The sequence below is a fragment of the Mirounga leonina genome, unplaced genomic scaffold (genome assembly GCF_011800145.1).
Source record: "Mirounga leonina isolate KUSES-001 unplaced genomic scaffold, KU_Mleo_1.0 Mir_366, whole genome shotgun sequence".
In the NCBI taxonomy this organism is placed as follows: Eukaryota; Metazoa; Chordata; class Mammalia; order Carnivora; family Phocidae; genus Mirounga; species Mirounga leonina.
Genome location: NW_023270709.1, coordinates 27,882,065 through 27,897,871, shown reverse-complemented (window position 1 = coordinate 27,897,871; position 15,807 = coordinate 27,882,065). Strand labels below are relative to the sequence as shown.

The following is a 15,807-nucleotide window of genomic DNA, read 5'->3' as shown; positions in this document are numbered from 1 at the left end:
AGTGACTCAACCTGGAAGGAAGACGAGACCAGAACTCCCTGTACAAATGATCTTTGATTGAGGTCTTCAAAGGAAAGCCAGGTAAAGTGCATTCTTGTTGGCTAAATATCATGGATAGCAAAAACAGTTTAGATTCTACTAGTTCAGTACATTGGAAAGAAATCACATAGATCATTTGGAATATAAAGCCAGATCGAGTGTGAAAGGAATGCAAATCTTAATGGGCGTGTTTAGTATCATGGTATCTGTTAATATCTAGCTTATTTCGAATGTTTTAAAAGTAAATGATTTGATGTACAACAGGCGTACAGAGAGTGGAAGTAGCATCAGTGTCAAGTTTGATGAATTTTCACACACTGTGTACCTTCTATAAATAGCATCCAGATCCAGAATTAAAATAGAAGCAGAATCCCAGTATTCTCCTCCCCCATTTCTCCTTTCAATCAGGACTCCCCTGAGAATCCATTATTCTGACTTCCAATACCACAGATTCCTTGGGCCTGTTTTGAGTTTTACATGAATAAAGAGTACATTGAATATAATTAAATTTGAGCAGTATTAACCATTTTGTATCTGGTTTCTTTCACTCAACATTGTGTTTGTGAGAATCATTCATGTTGTTTGTACTTACAATTTGTGTATTCTCATTATTGTAAAAAATTCCAAGACATGACATTCCATAGTTTATTTTTACATTGTCTTAAAACCCATATTCTCTCCACTAGAAGATTTAGATCCATGGGGACAGGGGTGTTTGTTTTGGTTGCTGATATATCCCTAGAACACTGCTTCTTACAGAGCAGATGCTTTATGAGGACCTGCTGAATTATGTGAAAACTGGCTTCGAGTCACCCAGAAGTCCCTCCCCTGCACCAGCTCTTAGGTCTGCAAGTCCTTCATTAGTTCCCTCTCAAGTCTGCAGTTGCCCTCAGCAGTCTCCTCAGTGCCCCCTTGACCTCCTTGTTCCCGAGTGTAAATGAGGGGATTTCAGCCGGGGAGTCACCAGAGTGTAGAACAGCACAATGCTTCTGTTCACATCCTGTGAATAACTGGAGGAAGGCTGGAGGTACATGGAGATGAGTGTGCCAAAGAAGATGACCACCACCATCAGGTGGGAACCACAGGTTCCGAAGGCCTTCCGCCTCCCCTGGGCCGACTTTATCTTCAGAACGGCCTGGGTGATGTGGCCATAGGACACTAATATGAGCGACAGGGGCACCACGAGGAAGAAGACACTGACCGTGAAGAGTTCAGGCTCGTTGATGGAGGTGTCGGCGCCGGCCAGCTTCAGCATCACGGGAACTTCTCAGAAGAAATGGTCCACCTGGTTTCTCCCGCACAGGGAAGAGTCATGGTCGGGGCCGTCTGTAGCACCACGTTGCCAAACCCTGTGAGCCAAGCAGTTAGCACCCGCTGCAGGCAAAGATGCGGGTGCACGATGGCCAGGTAGTGCAGTGGGCGGACACACGGCGACGTAGCGGTCATAGGCCAGGACGGCCAGGAGCACACACTCCACGCCCCCGAGCCCCAGGGCGATGAGGAGCTGGGTAACGCAGCCACCATAGGTGATGCTCTTGTCCCGCCCCTTGAGGTTGGCCAGCGTCTGAGGGACGGTGCAGGTGGTCAGACAAAGATCCATGAAAGAGAGGTTGGAGAGGAAGAAATACATGGGAGTGTGCAGGCAAGTGTCCATCCGAGACAGAAGTATAATCGTTCCATTGCCAAGAAAGCTCAAGAAGTAGACGATCAGGATGACCACAAAGGGAGGCGTCTGCAGCTGAGGCCTGTTGGAGAAGCCTAGGAGAAGGAATCCTGAGAGGGTGCTGTCATTCACTCTTTCCCTTCTGCTCTGCCTGGTCAAGAAGGGGGACTCCATTGTTTTATACTGCATGTTCCATCTACCTCTGTTTTCCTAGAGCCCGCAGTTAGTGTCTGGTTGGGAGCTGGAGAGGTTTGCACAGTGCCTTCCTTGTTGATGGGAAAGGGGGTGATAACTAGCCACTGGGCAGAAGCATCTTCCATGTTTAAGGCACTGCCGGAAAGGTCTGTGTATTTTCCCCCAGGAAGTCTCTGCGGTTGGCATGTTCATGATTTCTGTTGAATAGATGAGGGAACTGAGCGGGAAGGAGGTTCAGTCATTTTCCCAGGGAGACTCACCAGGGTTCAGAAGGACTCTGAGACATGAACTCTTAACCACTAGGGACACTGTCTTTGCATGATGGCATGAATTCTGAAGGTAACTGTAGTTTCTCTGAAACTTAAATCTAATTGTTCTATTTGCAAATTTGCAGTGCCCCCATCCCTCTCTTTATTTTCCATCAAGAATTGAAATGTATCACATTGGTTCCCCTACTTCTGTTTCCTGTAGAGAAAAATGTTTTCTGAAAATGCATAGATAATAAAATTCAAGGGAAACAACATATTTTAATGTATAAACCTTTTTAATGTTATGTTAGTCACCATACAGTTGAAACGTTTGGGAATGGGGCCTGAAATCATGGTTACTGATTGGGAAGTGCTATTGGAAATGATTGAAGAATTCATCATGTCCAATCTTCATGCTGCAGGAGGACGAATCCTGAGTAATCATTACTGATACCAATTTCAGTAAAATCTCAGGAAATCACCAATCCAGCATTTAGTTTTTCCTTCTGTCTTACATTACAACTCCCTTTAAAATTTTTTCAATTTAGGGTGCCTGGGTGGCTCAGTTGGTTAAGTGGCCAACTCTTGATTTTGGCTCAGGTCATGATCTCAGGGTTCTGGGATTGAGCCCCGTGCCATGGACTCCACCCTCAGTGGGGAGTCTCCTTCAGCATTCTCTCTCCCTCTCCCTGCCCTTCCCCCTGCTCCCTTGCTAAAATAAATAAATAAGTCTAAATAAAACAAAAAAAAATTTTTTTTCAAGGTAATGGAGTACAATATTTTTTCAACATCCCATTCTGTACTTGCATAAGTGCCAACCTTACAGAAATCATTTTGTTTTTATTAAAATATTGGGCTTGTTTTTAGAAATAACCTCCCTCCCTTCCCCACACCCCATGATGCAAGTTTAATAGTAAATACAACCTAAACAAGAGTAATATCTCATAATATCATCATAGCCTGGAATAAAGCTTGGCATGTAGTAGGGTCACAAAAAAATCTTTGTTGAATAAATGAGAATATGGAAGATTAAGACCTGTAACAGTATATTGAAAGTGAGTCTAGGGATAACAGAAATTCAGAGAGAATAGCAAAGCAAAGGAAATACTGAACAACGGATAATAGATAGCCTTGACTATTCAAACTGTAGGATTTTTTTTTTTTAAACCTGTGTTTTATCTTTTGCAAATGTCACTTTTCTATTAGCAAAATCTATGACCAAGCAAAAGGATATTCAGCCACATTTCTATTCTGCCTTTGCTATTGGATTCTCGGTCCCCTTCTCCTTTTTTTTTTAAAAGATTTTATTTATTTATTTGACAGAGAGAGACACAGCGAGAGAGGGAACACAAGCAGGGGGAGTGGAGGAGGGAGAAGCAGACTCCCCGCTGAGCAGGGAGCCCGATGCAGGGCTCGATGCCAGGACCCCAGGATCATGACCTGAGCTGAAGGCAGACGCTTAACGACTGAGCCACCCAGGCGCCCCCCCCTTCTCCTTTTATTCCTAAATCCTTTCAGTGATTGTTTTGGTGGCTGTTTTACAGTGTTGCCAAAGAAACTAATTTGGCATAATAACTTTCAGAATGCACCAAGTGGGAATCAGAATACTTGGGTTCTAGGTATCAATCTACCACTAATAAGTTTGACATTGTGAAGGCTGCTCTCCCCGCCGCCCCCCTCTCCCCGCCGCCCCAACCTGGCCTTCTCTCCTTCCAAATAAAGGAGATGATGTTACTAGCTTTTAAGAAGAAATAAAAGACATAATGTATTTAACTCTTTACTGAAATCTGGTAGTTTACATTTCAATAGATCCATTGTCTGGTTTCAAAGAAGTACCCATCAGTCCCTACATGTTCTTTAGTGACAGCATGGTTCTTAATTTCTATTATCTTCCACATTATCAAGCCTTGATCCAAAATATCCAGAATCAGACCATGGGCATTAGTCAGAATTTGTTTTGTTACATGTTGTTAGGACTTACCTCTGCTTCTTCCCTCTCCTTGTGCTTTGAGGGTCAGTAAAGGGCTTCTCCAGGCCATCATGGTGCCCAGTGGAATCTCTTACAAGGTTTTCAAATAGACTGTTATTTCTCAGAGATCACTGACATACCTCATAACTCAGCCAAGAACACGATTTTCAATGACTTTGTTCTCAGTGATGCACAGAAAGTGATCTGAACCAAGAAAGCATATATTCTGATAAGAAACGTGTAAAATTCATCGTAACTAGAAAAGGAGAATTAAATGGACATGGGCATTTTAGTATAAATTTCAATATGTGGCACTATTTTCCTAGTCTTCCATAACAGAGTACCACAAATTAGGTGGTTTAAGAGAACAGGAGGTTAGTGTCTTGTAGCTCAGGAAGACAGAAGGTCCAAAATGAAGATCTTGGCAGAGCCTCTGAAGCCTGTAAGGAGAATACATCCTTGGACATTTGTAGCTTGTGGAGGTTTGTTTGCTGGCAGTTTGGGGTTCCTTGACTTGCAGCTGCAGCAGGTCATCTGCTTCCGTGGGCACATGGCGTGCCCCCTTGCCTGTCATCTCTTCTGTTCCTCTTATAAGAAATACCAGTCATATGGGATTAGAGAGTACCCCATTGAGTGTACCCTCATCCTAACTTGAACACATTTGTAAAGACCCTGTTTTCACATAAAGTCCCATTGACCTGAACTGGAGGTTAGGATTTCAATGCACTTGTGGGGGGGGGGGGGGGGGGGGGGGGGGGGTGGGGGGGACAAAATTCAACCCAATAATAGTATAACACAATTATGCCTGTCAAATTACAACAAATCTTTATTATAAATAGATGCCTACATGCAGTGGTAAGACCAAGATGCAGGCGTTAGTTCTATCTTATTTCAAGTTCTCTTATTCTTTAATCATATTGCAGAGCCTACAGTAATAGGAAAAACAGATCCCCCTATGTGGCATGAATATCCAATGAAGACTTTTCTCCTATACACCCATTTGTTACACTTTACAGATCTGAAACACAAACACAGATTGCACGCTTGTAAGATCTAGCCCCTAGCATTTGGTTTGAGCTGGAAGAGAAAATACTGACATTCTTTCACTTCTCTAGTGAAGTGGTGTTCAGTCAATCTGGAGGTCAGATTTCTCTTCTACTTAGAACTTACTCTAAGGAAATAACAAACTCACCCACAGACACCACTTCTGCAGGTAACACCAACACCTTTTTGGGTCTAAGGAATCAGGAGCAAAGGGAACAACCCCAGCTCCTTTTAGGAGCATTTGAATGTGTATTAAGGTAAGAATATGGCATCTTCTTCCAAGGAAGATTATCAAAGATTACAGATATCCAACCACCTCCTGGAAGAAGCAAGATAGCCTTTGAAGGATCAGTACAGTCCTATAACACTGAGCCTGGCACATTAAGGGCAAGGTGAATGTCTGCAGATGAAAGTTCATGACTGCTGGTCCCCATGAATGCTAATGCACTCAGTGGTTGCCAAGTGGTGTGTGGTTATGAAATTGTAGACAAGTGTTAGGGGATGAAACAGAACAGAATCCTTAGAATAAACCCAGATTCATGTATTTAAAATATCTCAACCTTGGAGAGGATAATCCCTGAAAATGGTGAATCTCAAAGGCAAGGGAAGTCAAAATTTCTCCTCACTCAGTCTCTGTTAAAGGTTACCAATTCTCTTTACAACTAATGTTAGCATAAGTTATCTCATCCCCAGGGTTTACCCAGGAAGATTGTCCACTCATTTCCAAGTGTTTGGGGGCATAAGAGGAAGGATAAATTAGAGTGGACAACTGAGTCTACAGCTAAACACAAGTTGGAATCTATGAATTCTATGGAATCTGCCCATGAATGAAAGGGCTAATATAACATCTGTTATATTATATCACCAAAGTCAAAGTACATGCTTTAGGGACTCAGGATGTGTTTAATTTTAGTGGTCCCAGGAGTGTCCTGCCCCATGTAACTCATTGACCTCAGTTGAAGTATTCAGAGTTTGGCTCCCCAAAGGCAGCCAAAGAGGAAGGCTCCGGAGAGGTGACATCAACAGGTAGTCAATCTCTTCCTGCCAAACTGATAAGGAGTGAAACTATTGTCTCTACTTAACTTCCATTTACCAATCCCATTTCATAGTATTGGTTACAATATTTTTTGCTATTCTTCAAATTCCTTTTCTAAATTGAGATACAATTGTCATTATAACATTGCGTTAGTTTTAGGCATACAATGTAGTGATTCAATTCTTGTATATATTGTGAAATGATCACCACAGTAAGTCTGGTTAACATCTATGCTGCACATAGTTACCTTTTTATTCTTGTGAGGAGAACTTTTAGGATCTATTCTCTCAGCAATTTCCAAATATACAGTATAGCATTATTAAGTATAGTTCCCATGCTGTACATTACATCTCCAGGGCCAGTCTTTAGATTCTCCATCCAAATATTCAGGACTGTCAGCTTTTCCTACTTAAAAGAGGAAATTTCTGTGCCTGTCCCCCCTCATGTTAGTTATAATCTTTCTTTTTTACGACTCACTAAAGAAAATTATTTTCCAATGGTGCAATCAACTCTATTAACTTCTAACTTTTTTGGGAACTTTTTACTCAGTTACCTTAATCTGTTCTTTCTTCAGCTTCTTATATCCCATTATCTGTTTGTTCATTGTCTAAAAATATGCTCCTCTATCCTATCAGAAAAATAAAATTAGGATGAAACTCTCCTCCTGCCCCACTGTCTTCTAGCTATCTCCTTTGTTAATTTCATCTTTTTGACTGGACACAGAGCGTCCATATTTTTTCTTCTCCCATCAACACTTTTTTTTTTTTTTAAGATTTTATTTATTTATTTGACAGAGAGAGAGACAGCGAGAGAGGGAACACAGCAGGAGGAGTGGGAGAGGGAGAAGCAGGCTTCCCCGCGGAGCAGGGAGCCCGATGCGGGGCTCCATCCCAGGACCCTGGGATCATGACCTGAGCCGAAGGCAGACGCTTAACGACTGAATCACCCAGGTGCCCCTCCCATCCACACTTCTAAATGCTCTTTTGCCATCCTCCCCTACCACTCTGGTGAAGCTGCTTTCTGTAAAATCTTTAACATTCTTCCATTACACAAAGTAGATGAGCTCACCGTCCTCTTACTTGGTATAATATGGCATTGATGATATTTCCCTCCTTCATGAAATTATGCTATCCATTGACTTCTCTCTGTTTTTCTATTATTTCTTGGGCCCTTGATTCTCAGTTCTTTCTCATTGAGCACAAACTTTAATGTTTTGATTTCCCAAGATTCCATCCTTGGCTCTCCTCTCTCCACACTGTTCCTGAGATACTTTGTGACTTCCATGGAGTAAACTACCATCTATTTATAAGATAAATCTCCAATCCATATCCACAGTTTAGACCCTCTCTTGAGTTCCATACTAAAACAAATAGAATCTTGGCTATATACACAGGGATTATTTGTGAACTCTAAAATTTCCATGGTTTTACAATCTGATGTATCATGGTCTGAAAGCAGCTGCTGTTCTGCGCGTCAGATTTTCAGAATCTGAATACCAATCTCAATCTCAACAACCTCAGTGAGAACCCCCTGAATTATTCTTGATTCTTCCCTCTGTTTTTGTCCAAACACTGAACCTATGCCTTGTTGATTCTCTCTGACATATTTTTTAGAATACATTCACTGTCCAGCACACATTTTCGATCTGTTATCAATGTGTTAGTTCAGATCTTTTTACCCTTGCCCGAACCACTTAATTCATTTCCTAAGAGATCCTCCAACCACACCAACTCTAAGCTTCTACAGCATTTTCTGAATTATTTTTCCTAAAACTGACACAAACACCTAATTCCTTGCTTAAAAATAGTCTTGGCAACCACTGTCTACAAGATTAAATAAAAAGCATACCTTTAATATATAAATCTGTGTTTATTCTATGGATCCTGTAGTTGTGGGAACAAACCCGCAATGTATTAATCACTGGATACACCTTTTCAGTTTGGGGCCAATATTCTATTATGCATTTATTATTATATTATTTTGCTTCATTTGAAAGGTATTACCTTGTCCTATTTTCCCACACATCATATTCCATTACTAATTCAAGACTTTGCTCAGAGATCATGGTCTTTTTTTAATGTTATATTTGAATGAGTGGTTTTTATTATGCAAAAAAATTCACATCGCCAATATATAAATTTTTGTTCTAATGGTTCTTAAGCATGGGGACTATATCCACTGTTTGTTAGTGAAAACATCAGTTTCAGGTCTTCCAATGCAGTCCTTTCCACCCCCTCTCAGCTTTATTAAGGTATAATTGACAAATAAAACTAAGAGTTTTGAAGTATACAACATGTTATACATATACCTTGTGAAAGGACTTCCCCATCGAGTTAATTAACACATCCGTCATCTCACATATTTATCTTTTTGTGTGTGTGAGAACATTTAAGTTCTATTCTCTTAACGAATTTCAATTATACAATACAATGTTATCAATGATAGACATCGTGCTATATGTTAGATCCTCAGAACTTATTCATCTTATAACTGAAAGTTTGTACCCTTTTACCAACTTTTCTTTATTTCCAATCCCCCCACCCCGCCCAGCAATTCCCCAGCCCCAGGCAAACACTTTTTAATTCTGTTTTTATGAGTTGTACTTTTTTTTCCTTACGTGTGAGGGATACCATGCAGTATTTGCCTTTGTCTGTCTGGCTTATTTCTCATGGCGTAACATCCTCCAGGTACACCCATGTTTTCATGAGTGACAGGATTTCCTCCTTTTTAAAGGCTGAATAATATTCCATTTTATGTATATGCTACAATTTCTTTTTTTTTTTAAGATTTATTCATTTATTTATTTATTTTAGAGAGGGGAGGGGCAGAGGGAGAGAAAGAATCTCAAGCAGACCCCTCACCAAGTGGGCAGCCTGGCACAGGGCTTAATCCCACAGCCCTGAGATCATGACTTGAGCTGAAACTAAGAGTCAGACGCTTAACTGACTGAGCCACCCAGGCACTCCATACCACAGTTTCTTTATGGATTCATCCACTGGTGAATACTTAGGTTGTTTCCATACCTTGGGACTGTGAATAATACTGCTATGAACATGGGAGTAAGATATGTCTTTGAGATAATGAGTCATTTCCTTTGGATAAATACCCAGAAATGGGATTGCTGGATCATAGGGTAGTTCTACTTTTATTTATTTGAGGAACCTCCATATTATTTTCCATAGTGTCTGCACCAATTTATATTCCCCCTAACAGGGTACAGGGGTTTCCTTTCTCCACATCTTAGCCACCACTTGCTGTCTCTAGTCTTTTTGATAATAGCTAACAGGTGTGTCCATTGATGGGTGAATGGATAAAGAAGATGTGGTATGTATATACAAAGGAATATTATTTAGCCATAAAAAAGGAAATCTTGCCATCAGCAACAATATCGATGAACTTTCAGGGTATTATGCTAAGTGAAATAAGTCAGAGAAAAACAGACAAATACCATATGATCTCACTTATACGCAGAACTTAAAAACAAACAAAAATGAGCTCATAGATACAGAGAACAGATTTAACAGATTGTTGGTCGCCAGGTGGGGAGGGTGGGGGTGAGCATAATGGGTGAAAGGGGTCAAAGGTACAAACTTTCAGTTATAAAATAAGTGTCATGAGGGTGTGATGTACAGCATGGTGACAATAGTTAATAATACTGTATTGCATATTTGAAAGCTGCTAAAAGAGTAAATGTTAAAATTTCTCATCACAAAAATAATTTATTAACTATGTACAATGATGGATGTTAACTAGATTTATTGTGGTGATCATTTTGCAATATATACAAATATCAAATCATTATTTTGTACACATGAAACTAATATAATGTTATGCCAATTATATCTCAATAAAAAACCAAGAGAATTATTTTTAAAAAGCTATCAGAGACAGAGAAAGTTATAAAAGCATCCTGAGAAAAAGAGCAGATCACCTACAATTCTCAAGTTTTCTCAGACCACAGTGTGGATTTTGGCTGCAAATACACACATTGGCATACTTGAAGTTACAAATTTTCAGGAGAAAGCCTTCTCCTCACCCACCAGCCACTCAATTATTCTCCCAAGTCAAGAGGAGCAAGTTTTTTTTTTCTGTCTTCTGCACTATGGGTACATTTCTTATGCACCCTTCCCCCAAGGTGGTAGCCTTTTGAGGCCCCAGCTTTGTGTGATGGTCTCTTGTCAGAATTCCCCTACTTTAGTGGGCCATGTAGGTATAGAGGGATTTCTAGAAAGAGATACATGTCTTATTATTTGCATATTACATAATCATTTTCATAAGAAAGATACAGGATAATAAACTTTTATTCATTCAATCAGCAAGTGTTTATTGAGTGTCTATTACATGCTAAGACCTGACCGATTTTGATTGCTGAGGATTTCAAATGAAGGCAGAGATAGAAGCCAAGGATGTTGCTAATGTTTTCAGTCTTTGTAAATATTCTTTCTGTTGGAGGAAAAAGATGAATTGAGACAAAAATATTTTGCTTTACAGAATTTGAGTTTGATTTATAAAAGTTAAATTTGTTCAGCACATAGATATGATTTTGGTGAGAAAATAATTGGAAATATAATGGCTGGTGTTTGGAATCAATTTTTAGCATGGAATTTGGATATGTGGATTATTGGCATAAGAGAGAAAAAATGAAGCAATGTGAACTGCCTGATGGGAGTGACTGTGGACAGGAAAGTGAAGGTCTCCAGTGATAGAAACACCTTCTGAGTTGAAAAGTAAAGTTGTCCTTATCCTGCTTTACTTCAGAAAATCTCTCTTTTTGCATTCTTTTAAATGACCTTTACTGCTTTTCTGCATGGATACAAAAGGATACTAGTTAATATGGTATCTAGCCCATAATCATGCTTAATATGCTTTTTAAGAAAAGAGATATACATAAATATCTCCAATAAAAAGAAAACAATACAATACAATTATTTGGTTAACTTTTATCTTATGCTTTGCTCCAAAGCTTTGTCTAGCAATGCCCACTTGAAATTTTTAATTGATAAAGTAGCCATTTTAAGGGTTTGCCAGGATAAGACCATTATTCTTAAGGTGAATCAGAGTGAGAAGACACTTTTGAATTTCTTTCTTTTTTATTAAGATTTTATTTATTTATTTATTTATTTATTTATTTATTTAGAATGCTAGTAGGGGGAGGAGCAGAGGCAGAGGGAGAGGGAGAATCTCAAGCAGACTCTCCGCTGAGCACAGAGCCTGGCCCAGGGACTCGATCTCATGACCCTAAGATCCTTACCTGAGCCAAAACCAAGAATCAAACGCTCAACTGACAGAGCCACTCAGGCACCCCTTGAATTTATTTCTAAGTGAAAATTAATCACTTTTAACTTTGCACAACCCCCACAAGGCTTGTGTGTGTATAAAGATCCATGTATGTGTGGCGGCACATACATGGCTTCCATATTCGTTTTTATTATTGTGACTTTTAACAATCCCTTCAATAAAATTTGTTCTTAAAAAGTGAGGACACTTACACTCATCCTGATAAATTCAGGCATTTATGTTAAAATCTTAGCTCTGCTATGTTTCTCAACCATAAAAAAGAATGAGATCTTTTTAAAAAATATTTTTTAAATGTAAGTGTAGTGGACACATGATGTTAAATTAGTTTCAGATGTACAACATAGTGATTCAATTTATCTATACATTATGCTATGCTCACCACAAGTGTAGCTACCATCTGTCACCATACAACTTTATTACGATATCATTGACTATATTTCCTATGCTGTACCTTTCATCCCCATGACTTAAAAAAGAATGAGATCTTGCCATTTGCAACAACATGGATGGACCTAGGGGGTATTATGCTAAGTGAACTAAATCAGACAGAGAAAAACAAATACTAGATGGTTTCACCTAAATGTGGAATCTAAAAAACAAAACAAATGAACAAACAAACCAGAAACAGAACTCATAAATACAGAGAACTGGTGGTTGTCAGAGGGGAAGGGGGTGGGGGCATGGGTGAAATAGGTAAAGGGGATTAAGAAGTCATAAAATAAATAAGTCATGAAAATGGAAAGTACAGCATAGGGAATAGAGTCAGTAATATAATAATGTTGTATGGTGACTACCCTTATGGTGAGAGGACTGAGTAATGTATAGAATTGTTGAATCCATCCTATGTTGTACACCTGAAACTAATATAACATTTTATGTCAACTATACTTCATAATATAATAATAAAAATATGTAATATAATGATAAAAAATTTTAGCTCCACTATTCGTGGTCTCTTTGATTATAAATATGCTTCACCCTGCCTCAGTTTCCTAATCTGTCAATGAAAGGATCTGGAATGGATTGTTTGTTTTCAAACTTAAATCCATGTTAAAACTACATGAGGCATTTTTTCTTTTTTAAGATTTTATTTATTTGACAGAGAGAACAAACAGGGGGGGAATGGGAGAGGGAGAAGCAAGCTCCCCGCTGAGCAAGGAGCCTAATGTGGAGCTCAATCCAAGAATCCTGGGATCACAACCTGAGCTAAAGGCAGACATTACCCGAGTGAGTCATGAGGCGCCCCCTACAAGACAGTTTTTCAACACAAATATTTCCAGACTTACTAAAATGAGAGCCTCAGTGGTTGGGACTTGAGAATCTATATTCAAAACAAACAAAATATCTGTCCAGATCATTTTAATACAGCTGACCATGAAAGAAAGCAGAGCTCAAATAATTTAAATATCATAGGCTGTGTTTAGGGTAATGGCTCTATCTTCCCCAGACAGTGAAATTTAAAGATATCAGAAGACAAAAAGTATTGTATTTTGGCACTCCACTGGCTCAATTCTGTTATAAAAATGACAATTACACAAAATACCAATGAGAAAAATGATCATCATATGATTTTATTTGGGCATAACTTCAGTCAGTCCACAATACTGAAGCATTTATTCATAGATTTGTTGGATTTTAATTACATGTGACCAACTTGAAAGGAGGAGGAAAGATGATTTGAAGGGTAGACATAAGATATTATGCAAATTAAAATTTATGTCTAACCTAGTTTATCATCAGCATCATATTGGGGCTTTATAATATGTATTCCTGAACTCCATCCCTGGAAATTTTTACTGGGTAGGTTGGAGGGTTTAAATGAATTCTAAAAAAAATAAATAAATAAATTCTAAAATAACACTTCAAGAATTATTTATTTCTGGTAACTAAATAAAAGAAGCAGACTTCGGAAAAGTCACAGTCACCTTACTTTCTGGACACAAGCCTCCTTAGGGCACCATTTACATCCTTGTTTCTCAGTGTGTAGATGACAGGGTTCAACATGGGGGTCACCAAGCTGTAGAAGAGGGTAAGGAATTTCCCTTGGTCCTGAGAAGAATGATTTCCTGGTTGCATATACATATAGATAATATTCCCATAAAACAAGGAGACCACGGTGAGGTGGGACCCGCACGTGTTGAAAGCTTTCCTTCTTCCCATGGCCGACTTCATGCTCAGCACCACTAGGGCAATGTAGCTATAGGAGACGAGGATGAGCCCCAGGGGCACCAGGACAATCATTACTGATAAGATGAAAACTGTGTTCTCCACAGCCACAGTGTCCACACAGGCAATTTTTATCAGAGCTGGCATCTCACATAGGAAATGTTTCACCTTACATCTTCCACATCGTGGCAGCCTCATGGTCACCGGAGACATAGCCAGGGAGTTGAGGAGCCCGACACCCCAGGCCACAGACACCAGCTTCCAACAAAGCTGAGGGTGCATAATGATGGAATAGTAGAGGGGCTTGCAGATTGCAGTGAAGCGGTCATAAGCCATGACTGCCAGGAGGACACATTCTGTGCCACCCAGACCCAGGAACATGAATAGCTGGATGGCACAACCTGTGTAACTGATGGTCTTGTCTGGGCCACCCAAGTTGAAAAGCAGCTGGGGGATGGAACTGGTGGTAAAGCAGAGGTCTAGGAAGGACAGGTTGGTAAGGAAGAAGTACATGGGTGTGTGGAGGCAGGGGTCCAGGCAGGATATCAAGATAGTGATGATGTTGCCTACCAAGGTCACAAGGTAGAAGATGAGCACAAACACAAAGAGGGTCTGCTCTAGTTGGGGTCTGTCTGAGAAACCCAACAAGATGAACTGTTCCTGGCAGCTCTGGTTGGTCATGACAGTGGACCATCAGTAGAGGCCTGCAAGGAAGCAGATAGGAACACAATGCACTCTTACTGAAGTAGGCTAAGGGACTAAGACCAGAGTAATAACAAGTGCAAATAATTAAGTAAGATTTCAATATACTATGCCCATATAGATTGTACATTTTAGGAAGAATATCTCTTTTTATTAGCTTCTTTCGTTTCTTTTTGGATACCAAAAAAAAAAAGTAGAGATCCTTGTAGAATTTTTGGAAAACACAGACATCTATAAAAGATAGGAAAAGGGTTTCCTGGAGGCAAGATGGCGGAAAAGTAGGGGACCTCATTTCACCTGGTACCTTGAATTTAGCTAGATAACTATCAAGTTATTCTGAACACCTATGACTTCATCCTGAGATGTAAGAAAAGAATTGCTGGAATTCTACAAATAGAAGAGCAGCCACTTTTTGCAAGGGAGGAGGCATGGAAAAGTGAATCTGAGGGGATATATTGGAAGATAAATGGCAGGGGGAGGGAGCCTTCATAAGCCAGCTACTGGAAAGTGATATAGCCCCAGAGCACAAAATCAGAAACTTTAGAAGTCTACTCCAGTGAGGGATGTCCCTGCCTAAAAGGTGCTTAGGTGGTAAAGTGGGGCAGAATCCTAGGTGGGACAGTTTGGTCTCAGTATCCTTGAAGTCACAGGAAGACTGGGGGTGCCTGAGCCAGCAGAGTTCCCAAGCATTGGAACAGAGAAACTGGTTATGGTCAGTGAGCCTAAGAGGGACTTCTTAGCTCCATTTGCAATAAACCTCCAACTGTGGCTGATCAGGCAACAGCTCTCCCTGCAGGGACCCTGCAAAGGACAGAAACAGGAGGACCCTCCACCTTTCCCTGGGAGGGGCAGCATGGGTGCAGGCACAACTGGGTAACTGCTCTCCATGAGGGGGCCCTACAAAGGGCAGAAATATAGGGACCCTCCACCTTTCCCCAGGAGGATTGGTGTGGGCATACACCACAGGAGTCTGCAGAGTTTGGTGCACAAAAGTGAAAACTGCTTATCCCCTAGGGTTTACTGAAGAGAGGGGACTGTGAGCTCTTGGCTCTGGGGCTGGAGATTGGGTGTGTCCATTTTTATTTTCAACCACCAAATGAGTGAGGAAAGCCTTGAGGGAAAAAAGCCACGTAGAACAACCAGAAGCAGCTCACATGGATCTTGGCCCCCTGGCAAGGGGCTGTGCAACTCTGCCCAGACAAAGACACCTGATAATCAGTGCAATAGGCCCCTCTCCCAGAAGACCAGCTGAAATAACAGATGAATACCAAGTTTACCAAGCACACAAGACTCCAAAACTCTAGTGCTATGGGAAAATAGTATATAGAATTCGAGGTTTTCCCTCATGATTCATTTATCTTTAAGTTTTAAATTTTCCTTTTCTTTTTTTCTTTTTTCCTTTTCAACTAGTTTCTTATTTTATCAACTCTTTGTTTTTAACTTTTTT

At 40.1% G+C, this 15,807-nt stretch overlaps 1 protein-coding gene and 1 pseudogene across 1 annotated transcript; both read right to left on the bottom strand.

Moving 5' to 3' along the window:
- Positions 1-899: 899 nt before the first annotated feature.
- On the bottom strand, positions 900-2,129 carry LOC118027238 (annotated as a pseudogene).
- Positions 2,130-13,418: 11,289 nt separating this feature from the next.
- Positions 13,419-14,339, bottom strand: LOC117997515 (olfactory receptor 2W3-like). Its single transcript, XM_034985883.1, has one exon. The coding sequence runs from the start codon at positions 14,337-14,339 to the stop codon at positions 13,419-13,421; it is 921 nt and encodes a 306-aa protein (XP_034841774.1).
- Positions 14,340-15,807: the final 1,468 nt, after the last annotated feature.